The sequence below is a fragment of the Helianthus annuus genome, chromosome 6 (assembly GCF_002127325.2).
Source record: "Helianthus annuus cultivar XRQ/B chromosome 6, HanXRQr2.0-SUNRISE, whole genome shotgun sequence".
NCBI lineage: Eukaryota > Viridiplantae > Streptophyta > Magnoliopsida > Asterales > Asteraceae > Helianthus > Helianthus annuus.
This window is the reverse complement of record NC_035438.2, coordinates 61237799-61255276: the sequence shown is the minus strand read 5'-3', so window position 1 is coordinate 61255276 and position 17478 is coordinate 61237799. Positions and strand designations below refer to the sequence as shown.

At 40.4% G+C, this 17478-nt stretch overlaps 4 protein-coding genes across 4 annotated transcripts; all 4 read left to right on the top strand.

The window, feature by feature from the left end:
* The first annotated feature begins 7676 nt into the window (after nt 1–7676).
* On the top strand, nt 7677–9196 carry LOC110944788. Its single transcript, XM_022186435.1, has 2 exons — nt 7677–8078; nt 8816–9196. Exons 1-2 carry the CDS (start codon nt 7677–7679, stop codon nt 9194–9196), a joined length of 783 nt encoding a protein of 260 aa, XP_022042127.1.
* A 1238-nt stretch (nt 9197–10434) lies between these two features.
* On the top strand, nt 10435–11044 carry LOC110864016 (protein GLUTAMINE DUMPER 2-like). Its single transcript, XM_022113175.2, has one exon. It carries the CDS (start codon nt 10474–10476, stop codon nt 10876–10878), a length of 405 nt encoding a protein of 134 aa, XP_021968867.1. The 5' UTR covers nt 10435–10473; the 3' UTR covers nt 10879–11044.
* Nucleotides 11045–13868: 2824 nt separating this feature from the next.
* Nucleotides 13869–14615, top strand: LOC110944789. The gene has a single exon (XM_022186436.1). It carries the CDS (start codon nt 13869–13871, stop codon nt 14613–14615), a length of 747 nt encoding a protein of 248 aa, XP_022042128.1.
* Nucleotides 14616–16197: 1582 nt separating this feature from the next.
* Nucleotides 16198–16885, top strand: LOC110864017 (protein GLUTAMINE DUMPER 2-like). Its single transcript, XM_022113176.2, has one exon. It carries the CDS (start codon nt 16222–16224, stop codon nt 16624–16626), a length of 405 nt encoding a protein of 134 aa, XP_021968868.1. The 5' UTR covers nt 16198–16221; the 3' UTR covers nt 16627–16885.
* The last annotated feature ends 593 nt before the right edge of the window (nt 16886–17478 follow it).

Genomic DNA, 17478 nt, shown 5'->3' with positions numbered 1-17478 from the left:
TTGTCTATGGGAACTTCGGTGGTGACGAAGTCTGCTAAAACTTGCCCCTTGATTGCTGGTCGTGGTCTATATAGGATATTGTATCCTCCCAGTTCTATGGCCCACTTAGCTAATCTCCCCGCAACATCGGGTTTGGATAAAATTTACCCCAGGTGATAGTTAGTGAGAACTGTAATGACGTGACCTGAGAAGTACCGGCGAAGTCGTCGAGATGCATGTACTAGCGCGAGGAGCAGTTTCTCTATCATTGAGTGGCGCGTCTCTGTACCAGTGAGCATCTTGCTGATGTAGTAGATTGGGGTCTGGACGTTTTCTCTTTCTACCATTAACATTGCGCCAACCGCCACCTCTGCTGCGGATAAGTACAGAATTAGCGGTTCTTTTTCTCGCGGCGCTGTTAGTGTTGGTAGCTGAATTAAACACTCTTTCATTTGCTAAGAATCTGTTCAAGGCTGCTAATCGTCCTGCGAGTCTTTGCATTTCTTTTATTGTTGCAGGCGACGGGATCAGCTGGATAGCTTGCACCTTTTCCGGGTTAACTTTAAAGTCGTCCCTTGTTACTATGAAACCCAAAAATTTTCCTTCTTCCATCCCAAAAGAACATTTTGTTGGGTTGAGCTTTAAGTTGACGCTGCGTAATGAATTGAACGTTCGCTGAATGTTTTCGAGCATAGTTTCTTCTTCGTGACTCATGATGACGAGGTCATCCATGTATACTTCGACTATTTTCCCGATGTCTTCTCCAAAAACCGTATCCATCAATCTCTGGTACGTAGCCACGGCATTGCGCAACCCAAAGGGCATTTATGTATAGCAAAAGATACCTTTATCGGTTTGGAAGACTGTCTTGTCTTCATCTTCCTCTTTCATTAGGACCATTTGGTAGCCTTTGTAACAGTCGAGAAAACACTTCCATCGGAAAGACGCCAGAGAATCAACTTTTTTGTCGATTTCTGGAAGCGCGTAGCAATCTTTCGGGCAAGCTTTATTTAGGTCTTTGAAGTCGACGCACATTCTCCACCCACCGTTGTGTTTTTGAACCATGACTGGGTTAGCGACCCAGGTATGGAACTGTACTTCGCACAGAATTCCAGCCTTGAGCAATTCTGTGACCTGCTCGTTCATTGCCCCCGCTTTCTCCGCGCTGAGACTACGTCTTCCCTATGCGACAGGTTCTGCTGAGGGCTTGACATTTAGACAGTGTTGCGCTATTTCTCGCGGAACTCCAGTCATATCTGCTGGGCACCAGGCGAATATGTCTTTATTGTTTAACAACAATTCCTTTAATTGTATTAGTATTGCTGGTGAGATTGCGTGCCCTAGTAAGATTGTCTGTTGTGGGTATTATTCGTCTAGGACCCATTTCTCCGGTTCATTCGGTGTTGAGGGCTTGGCCATCTTTGCTGGTGGTTCATCATCAATGTACATGACTTCCTTGCTTGAGTACAGGATTGCGACTCCAGTTTCTGTTGGAAACCCGGACGCAGCATGTGGAATAGAAGTGATCATGCTAAATTCTCTTTGTGATCTTCTTCCCAGCAAAACATCGTGGCGCGATGTTGCTGGCATGAACATGAAGTTTACTATGACTGTGCGCGAATGCTCGCCATCTGATAGAGTCACAGGAAATGCAATTTGTCCTAATGGAAATACGGCTTCATTGCAAAAACCGGTGAGAGGGAAATCAACCGGCTCTAGGCGTGCTTTGTCCTCTGGATCAAGCTGTTTGAAACACTGCTCATATATGATATCCATCGAGCTTCCTGGATCTATGAACATATAGTCCGTTCTGTAGTGGCCGAAGATGCCAATAATGATTACTGGTCGTTCTTCCTGAGGGCCTCCAGGGACAATAGGAAACACAACTTGTTGTTCCCTCCAATGCTGATTTTGGTTTCGTTTATTTGGCCTTTGTGAAGGAGCTCCTTGCACCATGTGTATCTGCTTTGATTCGATTCCCTGACAGTTGGTATCTTCTGATTTTTGAATTATCATATTATGACTACCAGATTGGATGTACCACTGATCAAGTGTTTGTGGGTCTAATACTGTAGTGTTAAATTTTTCTTTACCTTCTGTCAGGGTAATAGATCTGACATTCGATAACTCAGATCTGTTGATTTGGTTGAAAACTTGATTCATAATGATCTGGAATCTGCCAAACTAGTATTCCGGAGTTCCCTCTGAATAGCTGTTGTTTTCTTTGACTCCCTGATTCCGTCGATCTAGGTATCCTGGGTTGAAAAACTCTTGGATTTAGATCGAGGACTTGATGGGTGTAATGATGCATTCTCTGCCATACAAAAACGGAGAATGAAGGAAAATAAATCGAAACGAGAAAAAACAGATGAAACAGAAAGATCGGTGGGCGCCAATGAAGAAACACTAGATAAATGACCGGAATCAAATTATCTAGGGGGTTAGGTTCTGCATAAAAGGGTGGTTTTCTCTCGTTTGATTCTAAGGGACAGATCTCTTCTCCGGTGAACACTGCAAAACAGAACACCGTTAGCCTCGTCAAGGGGAGAAGGGAGGTTCTCCCCTTGACCCGACTCCGGCGTGAGAATAAGTATGTGTTTATGAAGAAGAAGAAGTATTGACAAAGTGTGTGTAACTTGAGGTTCATACCTGAATTATTCTCGTATTTATAGCCGGTAATTTGGGCGGGAAAACTCGTTGTTGAAATATTAACGGAAGATGCTAACTCCGTAAGCGGTTATTTTCCTTCCGTTAATTCTCTAGATCGGATTGTGGAAGCACACGGATCGCGATCTTAATCAAAGGCTGGGGAATTTCCACGTGGAAAGTGGGTAAGTGGAGGTTTCTCTCCAATTCCATGCCATCATCGTGATCTCAGGATGGCCTGGGGTGATGACACGTGTCCAGACGGTTATACCCGTCTGGTGGTGCACGATTGAGTCTTCTAGAAGATTATTGCCATAATCCAGTGTGACTCCTTACTGTGCGGTATCAGCTTAGTAAATAATATCCAAGTCTGGGTATTATTTAAGCGGAAGTGTTTGTTGGGATTTTTGTCCCTTTGCTATAGAGAAGTGGCGCAAGGACTCACTTACTTCCTTTTGGCGCGCGGGTGCTGTTTGTTGTCTTTCTTCTTAATTCCATGTAGGACCAGTGCGCGGCCGCGCAAGGCCTAAAGAGGGTTAAAAGACGAGGTTGTGGTATGGTCCCAAGTACTTGATATGAGGTTTTTGGGACCTTACCCCTTCAGCCTCGGTCTTAGTTAATGGTTCCCCAACGACGGAGTTTAAATGCTCTCGAGGCCTTCGCCAAGGGGATCCACTCTCCCCATTCTTATTTGTAATTTTCATGGAAGCTCTAACTGGCATAATGTAGAAGGCGATGTATGCACACTTGTTCAAAGGTATTCGGTGCACGAACGAGGGTCCTTATCTATCTCACTTTATTTATGCCGATGATGTAGTGTTCCTTGGAGATTGGTCTCTCGCAAATGTGTTAAATCTCCGTAGAATACTTCGATGTTTTTATCTAGCATCGGGTTTGAAGGTTAATCTCTCTAAGTGTAGTATTTTTGGGGTGGGGGTAAGCAATCAGGAAATCAACAACATGGCGGAGGCCATCAAATGTAAAAAAGGTGTGTTTCCGTTTAAGCACTTTGGACTACTCGTCGGAGCTAATATGAATCTCGTACGTAATTGGAAACCGGTAGTAGACAGGTTTAGAAATCGACTCTCCATTTGGAAAGTCAAGCAACTGTCATATGGCGGAAGAATTACCCTCCTAAAGTCGGTATTAAACTCCCTTCCCACTTATTACTTCTCACTTTTTAATGCTCCGGTGCAAGTATTGGATTCACTCGAAAAGATTAGAAGGGTATTTTTCTGGGGTGGATCGGAAGAAAAGGCGAAAATGAATTGGGTAGCATGGGATCATACTATTGCCCCAGTCGAGTATGGCGGACTCGGATTTGGCTCCCTTAAAGATTCGAACCTAGCAATGCTAGCGAAATGGTGGTGGAGATTTAAAACGGAAAAAGACGGACTATGGAGGAAAGTAATTTGGGCCATATACCACAATGCAAGATCATGGATGGCCATTCCTAGGAAGCTTTCGATAATCGGACCATGGAAACAAATTATTGGAATTCGGGAATCATTGCTAAGTGTAGGTGTGGACTTGAATAAAGCGGTCTCGGCTGTGATTACGGATGGTTCCACAACTTCCTTTTGGCATTGTTGGCTAGGTTCCGAACCCCTATTTGCTGCGTTGCCAAACTTATTCATGCTGGAAGAACATAAAATGTGCATGGTAAGGGACCGAGTTGTAGCTGGGAATACAGGACCGGTACTAACGTGGGACTGGGCCAGGCCGATCATTGGGGGAGTAGAACTTCTGGAACTGCAAAGTCTGCTAACCATATTAAGTGCAGTTACGGTCGAATCGGGTTGCAACAAATTCATTTGGAACTATGACGAGTCGTGCGTCTTTACTGTTGCAAGTCTTAAAAAAATTCTCGGCTACTTTAATAGGAACCGTCCGAAATGGCTGTTCGTTTGGAATAACTGGATTCCAAACAAAGTCGGGATTGTCTCGTTGAGAGCAGAAAAGGAACGGCTACCGGAGATGCCCGTTGGCAAGGAGGAGAATAAATGTCCCAGATTTGGTATGTATGTTAAGCAGGGAATACGATGAAACCAGAGAACATCTCTTTGTATCATGTCACATTGCGTAAACTATTTGGCAAAACATTGCAATATGGTGCAAAATTCCACCCATTATAGCTTTCGACCTCAAAGATATTCTGGGGATGCACGACTTCTGTCCAGGATCAAGGAAGAAGAAAAAGGCCTTAAACGCCATTTTTCTTGTTACGGTTTGGAGCATTTGGAAAACGCAAAACGTAATTTTATTCAGAAGTACTCAGCCATCAGTTTCAAAAGTCTTGGAGGAAGTTAAAGCTCTAGCTTTCTTGTGGGTAAAGAATAGGTCGAAAGAAGCCTCGATGACATGGGAGAATTGGAGCAGTTTTAATATCTTTGGTTAATCATCCGAATATGGTGTAAAATATTGTATGTAAATTTGGGATGTAACTTTGTAAGTTTGGTGACTAGCGCCTTGCTAGTGTTTAATAATAAAGTTTATGTCGCTCGTTCAAAAAAAAACATACCTATCTTCATAAAACCCTAATCATGTTTATCAAGATAACACATAATCATGAGCGTACGGGAATGGTTATCTTCGCAAACGATGATGATGAAGTCATGATTCCTGTTATGATGTCTTTTAGTGATGGAGACTAACAGAGAATTCAGTTTTATGATTGTTTTAGTATGAATGAACCACTAAGATCATAAAATCATCCATTTATAAGTTATTCAAAACTCTTTGCATTTTCTATATTAAAAGATGGAAATCTTGTTTGCCTTTCAAAAAAAAAAAGGAAAATCATAACAGCCCCTTAACTTATAAACATTCACAATTAATTCAATCAAGTAATTGTGAGAGACCAGTTATATCATATTGATAAAGTTAACTTAAATAGTGATCTATAGTCTAGATTACGGGTTATTTCTAACAATTTGTTATTTATCTTTCCTTATTTTACTCTTTTCAAGGTCACGTAATGGCATACCAGCTAGTTCGGAGTGTAGTGTACTATTTAATATAGAATACAAGCCAGAGAAACTCTTAATTTGGGAGTTAAGTTGGGAATGGAGGCGGGTATCAGTGATGATCTTGTGAGGAAGGTTATTGGGGGGGAAAAGGCATTAATGTGGTTCAGGTATGAATTTCATGTCTCTTAACTTGAGAGGTTTGGGGGGGGGGGGATGATAAAGCTAGATGGGTTAAAGGGTTGAAGGTGAAATTCGGGATTTCGTTTGTGGCCTTTCAAGAATCTAAATGTTGTGCGCTTGATGACTCGGTTATTGCTAAGCTTTAGGGTAATAAAGAGTTTGGTGTAGAGTGGGTGGATTCGAATGGTTTGTCGGGTGGCCTGTTTAGTGTCTGGGATAAGAATTTATTGGATCTCTGTTCTGTGGCTAAGGGTAGAAATTTCTTAATCATTAACGGTTTGATTAAAGGGAGTGGCCAGCATATTAATATCGCCAATATATATGCCCCTCAAGACATCCAAGGGAAAAGGAGTCTCTGGGAGCGGCTTTTGGGTTTCATTGAAGGGTCCACAGGCTTGTGGATCCTCCTCGGTGATTTCAATGCAGTCCGTTTCCCCGGACGAGAGGCTTAATTCTCGGTTCTATCCGGCTTGTGCCGATAGTTTTAATTCTTTTATTTACGATGCTCGGTTATTGGAGTATGAGATGAGAGATATAAAGTTTACCAGATGGGCTGATAACGGGAGGAAATGTAGTAAAATTGATCGTGTCCTCGTGTGTCCGGAGTTCTTTGGGCTTTGGCCGAACGCTTGCTTCAGAGCTCTGCCGAGGCTCTTGTCTGACCATAGCCCTATTGTTCTTGTTACTAAGGAGTCAAATTTCGGGCCTAAACCCTTTCAGGTGTTTAACTCTTGGATCGGTCGGCCGGGGTTTAATGAAGCAATTCGTGTTGCAGCTCTGTCCTTTGTTGATGATGGGCCTGCAGATCTATGTTTATTGAAAAAGTTTGAGTGTATTAGATCTCGGTTGAAGGAGTGGAGGGATGAGTTGGTGAAGAAGGAAGGGGAAATTGAAGCTATCGCTAGAAAAGAGTTAGAGGACCTAGAAAAATTATTAGAGGTTAGGGAGCTAGCTGAGGAAGAGGAGTGAGCCTTTTTGGAGAACATGAAAGTCGTTAGAGAAATTGAAGAAAATAAGACGAAAGATCTTAAACAACGTTCGAGGGTTAAGTGGGCGAAAGACGGTGATGAAAATTCTAAGTTCTTTCATTCAATGATCAATTGTAGGAAAGCGAGTAATTCGATCCATGGGTTACAGGTTAACAGGTCGTGGTGCTCTAAACCGTCCATTATCAAAAAGAAGGTCTTTGAGTTCTTTCGGGCAAAATTCAAAGAAGATGTGGGGGAGCGTCCGGCGTAGTCTTGCGAGTTCCTCAAAAGGCTTAGCCTTGATGACGCTAACAGCTTGGTCTCGGAATTCAGTGTGGAGGAATTAAAGTCGGCGGTTTGGGACTGTGGTAGTAACCGGACTCCGGGCCCAGACGGGTTGAATTTCAAGTTCTTGAAGCATTTTTGGGATATTTTTGAGGGTGATTTTTTCCGTATTTTTAATGAATTTTTAATTAGTGGGTCGATCAGCAGAGGGTGCGCTAACGCGTTCATTACTCTTATTCCGAAAGTGCGGGATCCTGCTAATCTTAACGAGTATCGGCCAATCCCTTTGGTTGGGGCTATTAATAAAGTTATATCCAAGGTTCTAGCTAACCGCCTGAAGAAAGTCCTTGCTTCGGTCATATTGGAGAACCAATCTGCGTTCCTCGAAGGGAAGTTTATCCTCGATGGGCCTCTGGTAGTTAATGAACTTTTAAACTGGTTGAAGAAGAAGAATAAGAAGGCTTTCTTCTTTAAGTTGGATTTTGAAAAAGCCTATGATAATGTGAATTGGGGTTTCGTGTGCTCGGTTATGTCTCAAATGGGCTTTCCTTAATTATGGTGCAAATGGGTTCATGGGATACTTTTGTCGGCTAGAGCAGTGGTTTTGGTTAATGGGTCGCCTACGTTTGACTTTCAGTGTTTTAAAGGTATGAGGCAAGGAGATCCCCTCTCCCCTTTCCTCTTCCTTTTGGTTATGGAGGCTTTATCAGCGTGCTTTAAAAAGGCTATCGAGATTGGTGCCGTAGAGGGTATTCGTTTTCCGAACGATGGTCCTTTACTGTCTCATTTGCTGTTCGCTGACGATGCCCTCGTTGTTGGGGAATGGAACAGGAAAAGTATTCTCAATGTGGTCCGGATCCCCCATTGTTTTCATTTATGCTCGGGGCTCAAGATTAATCTAAGTAAATCGAGTATTATTGGTATTGGGGTCGATGGTTCGGAGGTGGATTCTATGGCTTTAGCTTTTGGTTGCAAGGCGGAGAAGTTGCCATTCAAGTATCTAGGGTTACCGGTGGGAGCTAACATGAACCGTATCTCTAATTGGAGAGCGGTGATTGATATATTTGAATTGATATTGTCCCTTTAGAAAGCTTCGGTCTTATCGATCGGTGGGAGGGTTACACTTATTAAATTGGTGTTGCAAAGCCTTCCCATCTATTTTTTCTCTTTATATAAAGTGCCTTGTGGGGTTGTGGATCGTTTGGAAGCCATTATGAGGAAGTTTCTATGGGGTGGTTCAGGGTTCGTCAGAAAGACAAGTTGGGTTTCTTGGGATTGCGTGACATCGCCTATCAAGTCGGGTGGTCTCGGTATTAGGAAGTCGGGCTCGTTAATCGTCTCTTCTTTTGAAGTGGGCCTGGAAATACAAGTTGGATGGTGAGTCCCTTTGGGCTAAAGTTATATCCTCTATTCATTTGCATGCTAGATCTTGGGATTTCCTTCCAGCTAGGTCTTCTTTTGGCGGAGTTTGGGGAAGCATTGTGAAGATTGCTGTTTAGTATATTCAGGGGCCTGATCGTTTCCGTCATTTCGTGAAAGGGGTTGTCGGAGATGGTTCTAAACTTACTTTCTAGACGGATCCCTGGTTGTGTAAAGATCCTTTAAGGTACTGTTTCCCGAACCTTTTTGCATTGGAGTTTGAAAAAAGATGTTGTATCCGTGACCGGATTGCCAGTCGCTTTTCGAATCCTTTAGCGGGTTGGAATTGGAAAAGGCCTCCAGATAGTGGTGTAGAGTTAGCGGAGTGGGCGGCTTTATGCTCGATCATTCGCGATGTTTCGCTTTCAGATAGTATCGTTGCCCGGTGATTCTGGTGTTTTTTCGGTGAACTCGGCTTATGAGCTTTTGGTTGCTAAGGAGGTTCCCCCGAGTTCTTTTAGTTGGGAATGGTGTAAGTGGATTCCTATCAAATGCAACGTTTTTGCTTGGAGGGCTACTTTGGAAAGATTGCCTACTAAGGTGGAATTATGTAAACGAAACGTTCAGGTTGAAGGTTTGGGGTGCCCGATGTGTGAGGAGGGAGATGAAATGGCAGCCCATTTGTTTACGGCTTGTAGCTTTGCTATGTCGATTTGGACTAAGATTAGTTCATGGTGCAAGGTCCCGTTTCTTATGGCCTTTTCCTTCAAAGATAAGATGTTCTGGGTGCTCATCTCAATTGCGGATTGAAGGGTAAGCTATTATTAGCATATCAAGGTATTGTGGTGATAGCTTGTTGGATGATTTGGAAGGCTAGGAACGATAGAGTTTTCAATGGTAAAATCCCGAAAGCGGAGGAGGTTTTTTGTTCCATTAGGTCACTTGGGTTTTTGTGGTTTTCTAATAGAACAAGATGTATAGATGTGTCGTGGTTAGAATGGTGTAAATTTGTCTAATTAGTTGTGGTTGGGCCGCCCGTCTGTTTTTTCGGGTTGGTCGGTTTTTAATGAACTTATCCTTTCAAAAAAATGTTAAGCATGACAAGACAAATAGAGCAAAACAATAGTACCATAAATAGTTAACACCTGTCTTTTTTTTTTCTTTGAAAGGAGAACTTCATTAAAAAACACCCCCACACCCAAAAACCGGGGAGGGCAAAACAACTACACACCTTACATATTTACAAATTTACACCAATACATCCAAGAAATAGAACTACACTTAGATCTATGTTTGAATCACAAGAAACCTAACGATCTAACTTCGCTAAACACGCTATCCACCTTGAGTTCACAATCCGAAAACACCGTCTTATTCCGAGCCGACCATAGACACCAACATGAGATGAAAATAATGCCTTGAATGATAGACTTTACCTTAGGGTTAATAGAGTTCCAGTTATGAATCTCCACCAAGTCTTTGAAAGAAAAAGCAAAGATGGGCGGAATTCGGCACCATCTACTAATCTTTAATTTTGGTTTAAGTTAACATCTGTCTAATAACCACATAAAACATCATCACCAAGCTTTTATTATATTATACATAACAAAGAACATTTATTTTCGGTTTTCTCAAAAAAAAAAAAAAAATCCTGCCTAACCTCTAAGCAGTATCCACACATATTTTAAACCAAGAATCACACGTATATAAATATCCCTATAAATATTAAATGGGAAAACTTTGTGCAATGATTCAGCTACAATAAATTCTCCTATGCAACCAACACCCACTGCAACCTTTATATAAATTGAAAAATGATCGTGCCCAATTTAAAGGAACAATTGAAAAAATAAAAAGAAACGCACTCATCTTATTTTTACTTCATATTCCATTTTACACAACTTATTTAAAAAAAATTAGAGAAACAAAAAATGACGCCGTTTATTCCAATTAAACAAAAAAACATATAAAATATCCACAATCTTTGTGTATATATAGGACAGAACAAGTTCTCCTAATCCACTCATCCACTCTACTCACCAATTCCATCTTCTTTTCTTAATTTCACATCTGAAAACAAACAATTCATGACTATTCAAGCAGCTTCTTTAATGGCTCCGTCATCTCCGGTAGCCATACAACGATCACCGTGGCACTCACCGGTTCCATACCTGTTTGGAGGTCTTGCTGCCATGTTGGGTCTCATTGCTTTCGCTCTCTTGATCCTCGCTTGCTCCTACTGGAAGATCTCACCCAACAATGAAGGTGATCTTGAGTCCGGAAACCCTAATGAAACCCAAGACTCCAAACCGGTTGATAACAAAGTGCCTCGTGTTTTCGAAGAGAAGTATCTTGTAATCATGGCCGGACAAGTGAACCCAACGTTTTTGGCAACTCCCATTTCGAGCCGAACGTCTTCGTTTGGTAGTTGTAGTTGCGGGAGCAACTCGACCGTGGCCATGGACACATCTTCGGTACCTGAGGAAAAATAGAGAACTATGTGACTGCACATTAACTCTCTTAGAAATGAATCCTGGAAGACTTGAAATGCTGAAGAGTAAGCTCTGGTGATTTCGGATGCGAAGGGGATAGCGTACGGGCTCTTGTAGATAGATGATCATAGTGTAGAACGTCATTGACAACTGAAGGGAATTTTTCTTTTTTTTCCAGCCTATTATGATTTTGGTGCATAAAACTAGGGGCGTGCAAATCATGGTTTGGTTTGGTTTTTTATTCTTAACCATAAGTGTAATTGCAAGCTTTTGTTATGGGATTTCCTTAACCATAAATATAACTCAGCTTCGGTTTCGGTTGATTAGTTATGAAGCTCAGTTATGGTTAATTCGGTTAACTAACCACGCCAAGTTTAAGCTAAATGAACATAGAAAAGAATTAGTGACATCAAAAGGGAAAAGAAATTACACGATTCAACTATTCAAAAATTTCAAGGTTTTTAGTTACGATATAGGATCAAGATCAAGGGAAAACTCATCCGGGTTATGAGAACTTAGAGAACCCGGCCTTTCAGTACGAGTTTTGCCCCCATTTTTTTCACACCCTTAGATCAAAATGTTTAGAAAGACTGTCGTAAAAGAAAGTTAAAAAAAATGAAAGTGGTGTTTTTCGGCCTCTTACAGCAGCCGTAAAAAGCTGATAACATAAGCATGTCATCACTTTTTACAGTATTTAACGCTGTCGTTAATGAAAAAAACAAGTTTTTTCTATATATATATCATGGCCGATTTTTATATAAAAAGCATATGTTTGATTTATTAATCTAATTAATAAATATTCCCAATTAGGATCAATATATGCGTATAAACAAATAAAAAGAATAAACAACCATAGAGGGTTTTAGTAATCAACCTTTGACGACTACACCGGGATTGTAACACGCAGGTTACGACAATCCTCGCTAGTAGGAAGTTCACAACCGAGCACAACATACCCGAAGGTAGAACCGGCCAAAGAGAAGGCAGCGGTGGTGCTTAGTCGACGGCAGGAGGGCGACGTCCCTTTTCTTGGGGTCGGATGAAACTTGGGGATGAGACAAGGGTTTTGTGTTTTGTAAAAAAGTGTGATTAGGGTTTGCACCTTAATCTTCTTTTTATAAAACACAATCTTACATTAAGCCCCTTATGATTATATAATTATAACCCCTTAATAATAATCTAATTAATATTAAGTGCCTCGGGTTTAAAATATTATTATTTCACAAATAATAATTTGCCTACTCGTGAACATATACGATTCGTGTCCCAACGTGTAACTCTTCGGATCGTACCGAGTTGATTACGTTGACTTTAATTACAGTCGGACATATACATATTTCCAACATTGTTCTCAATAAAATATATATTATTTAATAGAAGTGAATCCCCAAATATTTTTGAAAAATCAGATTACTCAATCGGCACTTACGTTTTCGCATGTATGTTTTGGAAAAGCTTCAATTGAAAATCCATTAATATTATTCAACATTTTCATTGTTCCATCGATTTTCAAAGCACCTCTGGTTGCGTATGGAAACTTTGTGGTAGTTATTTAAAGGAATCGATTATCTCAAGAAAATCGTGTTAAAGGAACCGATTATCTCAAGAAAATCGTGTTGCCAATTATTTCAAGATTGAATTAATACAGTCAATCAGAGGTGCTTTGAAAATCGATGGAACAATGAAGGTGATTGGAAAGCTCATTTCAGTAGAACAATCGGCGTTCCTTGCCGGAAGGAGCATTATGGACGGACCACTTATGCTAAATGAAATTATGGGTTGGCTAAAGAAATCCAAAAAAGGCGGCATGTTCTTCAAAGTTGACATTAATAAAGCCTACGATTCCGTTAATCGGTCTTTCCTCAATTCAATCATGACTCAGATGCATTTCCAAAGCCGATGGAGAGGTTGGATCATGGCGACACTTTACTCCGCTAAGGCCTCGGTCTTAGTTAATGGTTCCCCGACGACGAAGTTTAAATGCTCTCGGGGCCTTCGCCAAGGGGATCCACTCTCCCCATTCTTATTTGTAATTGAGATGGAAGCTCTAACTGGCATTATGTAGAAGGCGGTGTATGCACACTTGTTCAAAGGTATTCGGTGCACGAACGAGGGTCCTTATCTATCTCACTTTATTTATGTCGATGATGTAGTGTTCCTTGGAGATTGGTCTCTCGCAAATGTGTTAAATCTCCGCAAAATACTTCGATGTTTTTATTTAGCGTCGGGTTTGAAGGTTAATCTCTCTAAGTGTAGTATTTTTGGGGTGAGGGTAAGAGATCAGGAAATCAACAACATGGCAGAGGCCATCAAATGTAAAAAATGTGTGTTTTCGTTTAAGCACTTAGGACTACTCGTCGGAGCTAATATGAATCTCGTACGTAATTCGAAACCGGTAGTAGACACGTTTAGAAATCGACTCTCCATTTGGAAAGCCAAGAAACTGTCATATGGCGGAAGAATTACCCTCCTAAAGTCGGTATTAAACTCCCTTCCCACTTATTACTTCTTAATTTTTAAAGCTCCGGTGCAAGTATTGGATTCACTCGAAAAGATTAAAAGGGTATTTTTCTAGGGTGGATCGGAAGAAAAGGCGAAAATGAATTGGGTAGCATGGGATCATACTATTGCCCTAGTCGAGTATGGCGGCCTCGGATTTGGCTCCCTTAAAGATTCAAACCTAGCAATGCTAGCGAAATGGTGGTGGAGATTTAAAACGGAAAAATACGGACTGTGGAGGAAAGTAATTTGGGCGATATACCACGATGCAAGATCATGGATGGCCATTCCCAGGAAGCTTTCGATAATCGGACCATGGAAATAAATTATTGGAATTCGGGAATCATTGCTAAGTGTAGGTGTGGACTTGAAAAAGCGGTCTCGGCTGTGATTACGGATGGTTCCACAACTTCCTTTGGCTTGATTGCTGGCTAGGTTCTGAACCCCTATTTGCTGCGTTGCCAAACTTATTCAGGCTGGAAAAACATAAAATGTGCATGGTAAGGGACCGAGTTGTAGCTGGGAATACAGGACCGGTACTAACGTGGGACTGGGCCAGGCTGTTCATCGGGGGAGTAGAACTTCTGGAACTGCAAAGTCTGCTAACCATATTATGTGCAGTTACGGTCGAATCGGGTTGCAACAAATTCATTTGGAACTACGACGAGTCAGGCGTCTTTACTGTTGCAAGTCTTAAAAAGATTCTCGGCTCCTTTAAGAGGAACCGTCCTAACTGCTTGTTCGTTTGGAATAACTGGAATCCAAAAAAAGTCGGGATTGTTTCGTGGAGAGAAGAAAAGGAACGGCTACCGATGAGATGCCCGTTGGCAAGGAGGAGAATAAACGTCCCAGATTTGGTATGTATGTTATGCAGGGAATACGATGAAACCGGAGAACATCTCTTTGTATTATGTCACTTTGCGCAAACTATTTGGCAAAACATTGCAATATGTTGCAAAATTCCACCCATTATAGCTTTCGACCTCAAAGATATTTTAGGGATGCACGACTTCTGTCCGGGATCAAGGAAGAAGAAAAAGGCCTTAAACGCCATTTTTCTTGTTACGGTTTGGAGCATTTGGAAAGCGCGAAACGAAGTTTTATTCAGAAGTACTCAGCCATCAGTTTCAAAAGTCTTGGAGGAAGTTAAAGCTCTAGCTTTCTTGTGGGTAAAGAATAGGTCGAAAGAAGCCTCGATGACATGGGAGAATTGGAGCAGTTTTAATATCTTTGGTTAATCATCCAAATATGGTGTAAAATATTGTATGTAAATTTGGGATGTAACTTTGTAAGTTTGGTGACTAGCGCCTTGCTAGTGTTTAATAATAAAGTTTATGTCGCCCGTTCAAAAAAAACATACCTATCTTCATAAAACCCTAATCATGTTTATCAAGATAACACATAATCATGAGCGTACGGGAATGGTTATCTTCGCAAACGATGATGATGAAGTCATGATTTCTATTATGATGTCTTTTAGTGATGGAGACTAACAGAGAATTCAGTTTTATGATTGTTTTAGTATGAATGAACGACTAAGATCATAAAATCATCCATTTATAAGTTATTCAAAACTCTTTGCATTTTCTATATTAAAAGAGGGAAATCTTGTTTGCCTTTCAAAAGCCTTTCAAAAAAAGGAAAATCATAACAGCCCCTTAACTTATAAACATTCACAATTAATTCAATCAAGTAATTGTCAGAGATAAAGTTAACTTGTGATCTATAGTCTACATTACCCGCTATTTCTACAATTAGTTATTTATCTTTCCTTATTTTACTTCAATCTTTTCAAGGTCACGTAATGGCATACCAGCTAGTTCGGAGTGTAGTGTACTATTTCATATAGAATACAAGCCATATGTTAAGCATGACAAGACAAATAGAGCAAAACAATAGTACCATAAATAGTCAACATCTGTATTTTTTTTTAAAGGAGAACTTCATTAAAAAAACACACCCACACCCGAAAACCAGGGAGGGCAAAACAACTACACACCTTACAAATTTACAAATTTACACCAATCCATCCAAGAAATAGAACTACACTTAGATCTATGTTTGAACCACAAGAAACCTAACGATCTAACTTCGCTAAACACGCTATCCACCTTGACTTCACAATCGGAAAACACCGCCTTATTCCGAGCCAACCATAGACACCAACATGAGATGAAAATAATGCCTTGAATGATAGACTTTACCTTGGGGTTAATAGAGTTCCCGTTATGAATCTCCACCAAGTCTTTGAAAGAAAAAGCAAAGATGGACGGAATTCGGCACCATCTACTAATCTTTAATTTCGGTTTAAGTTAACATCTGTCTAATAACCACATAAAACATCATCACCAAGCTTTTATTATATTATACATAACAAAGAACATTTAATTTCGGTTTTCTCAAAAAAAAAATATCCTGCCTAACCTCTAAGCAGTATCCACACATATTTTAAACGAAGAATCACATGTATATAAACATCCCTATAAATATTAAATGGGAAAACTTTGTGCAATGATTCAGCTACAATAAATTCAACCAACACCCACTGCAACCTTTATATAAATTGAAAAATGATCGTGCCCAATTTAAAGGAACAATTGAAAAAATAAAAAGAAACGCACTCATCTTATTTTTACTTCATATTCCATTTTACACAACTTATTTAAAAAAAATAGAGAAACAAAAAATGACGCCGTTTATTCCAATTAAACAAAAAAAAACATATAAAAAATATCCACAATCTTTGTGTATATATAGGACAGAACAAGTTCTCCTAATCCACTCATCCACTCTACTCACATTCCATCTTCTTTTCTTAATTTCACATCTGAAAACAAACAATTCATGACAATTCAAGCAACTTCTTTAATGGCTCCGTCATCTCCGATAGCCATACAACGATCACCGTGGCACTCACCGGTTCCATACCTGTTTGGAGGTCTTGCTGCCATGTTGGGTCTCATTGCTTTTGCTCTGTTGATCCTCGCTTGCTCCTACTGGAAGATCTCCCCCAACAATGAAGGTGATCTTGAGTCCGGAAACCCTAATGAAACCCAAGACTCCAAACCGGTTGATAACAAAGTGCCACGTGTTTTCGAAGAGAAGTATCTCGTAATCATGGCCGGACAAGTGAACCCAACGTTTTTGGCAACTCCCATTTCGAGCCGAACGTCTTCGTTTGGTAGTTGTAGTTGCGGGAGCAACTCGACCGTGGCCATGGACACATCTTCGGTAGTTGAGGAAAAATAGAGAACTATGAGACTGCACATTAACTCTCTTAGAAATGAATCCTGGAAGACTTGAAATGCTGAAGAGTAAGCTCTGGTGATTTCGGATGCGTAGGGGATAGCGTACGGGCTCTTGTAGATAGACGATCATGGTGTAGAACGTTATTGACAAGTGAAGGGAAATTTTCCTTTTTTTTTTTCAGCCTATTATGATTTTGGTACATAAAACCAGGGGTGCGCAAATCATGGTTTGGTTCGATTTTTATTCTTAACCATAAGTGTAACAGCTAGCTTTTGTTATGGGATTTCCCTAACCATAAATATAACTCAGCTTCGGTTTCGGTTGATTAGTTATGAAGCTCAGTTATGGTTAATTCGGTTAACTAACCACTCCAAGTTTAAACTAAATGAACATAGAAAAGAATTAGTGACATCAAAAGGGAAAAGAAATTACACGATCCAACTATTCAAAATTTCAAGGCTTTTAGTTACGACATATAGGATCAAGATCAAGGGAAAACTCATCCGGGTTATAAGAACTTAGAGAACCCGGCCTTTCAGTACGAGTTTTGCCCCCATTTTTTTCACACCCTTAGATCAAAATGTTTAGAAAGACTGCCGTAAAAGAAAGTTAAAAAAAAATGAAAATGGTGTTTTTCGGCCTCTTACAGCAGCCGTAAAAAGCTGATAACATAAGCATGTCATCACTTTTTACAGTATTTATCGCTGTCGTTAATGAAAAAAAAAAAAACAGGTTCTTTCTATATTTTTATTTTTTGGAAAAGTTGATTTTTTTTTCGAATTTTTGGTAAAAAAAAAATTTTGAAAAAACCTTTTGTAAGGCCGAGTTCTCTAAATTCTCACAACTCGTATA

Coding starts and splice junctions, on each gene's coding strand:
- LOC110944789 (XM_022186436.1), top strand. CDS start 13,869: ATGTGCATGGTAAGGGACCGAGTTGTAGCTGGGAATACAGGACCGGTA.
- LOC110944788 (XM_022186435.1), top strand. CDS start 7,677: ATGAGGCAAGGAGATCCCCTCTCCCCTTTCCTCTTCCTTTTGGTTATG. Junction 8,079..8,815: donor GTATCTCTAATTGGAGAGCG/GTGATTGATATA, acceptor TTTCGCTTTCAG/ATAGTATCGTTGCCCGGTGA.
- LOC110864016 (XM_022113175.2), top strand. CDS start 10,474: ATGACTATTCAAGCAGCTTCTTTAATGGCTCCGTCATCTCCGGTAGCC.
- LOC110864017 (XM_022113176.2), top strand. CDS start 16,222: ATGACAATTCAAGCAACTTCTTTAATGGCTCCGTCATCTCCGATAGCC.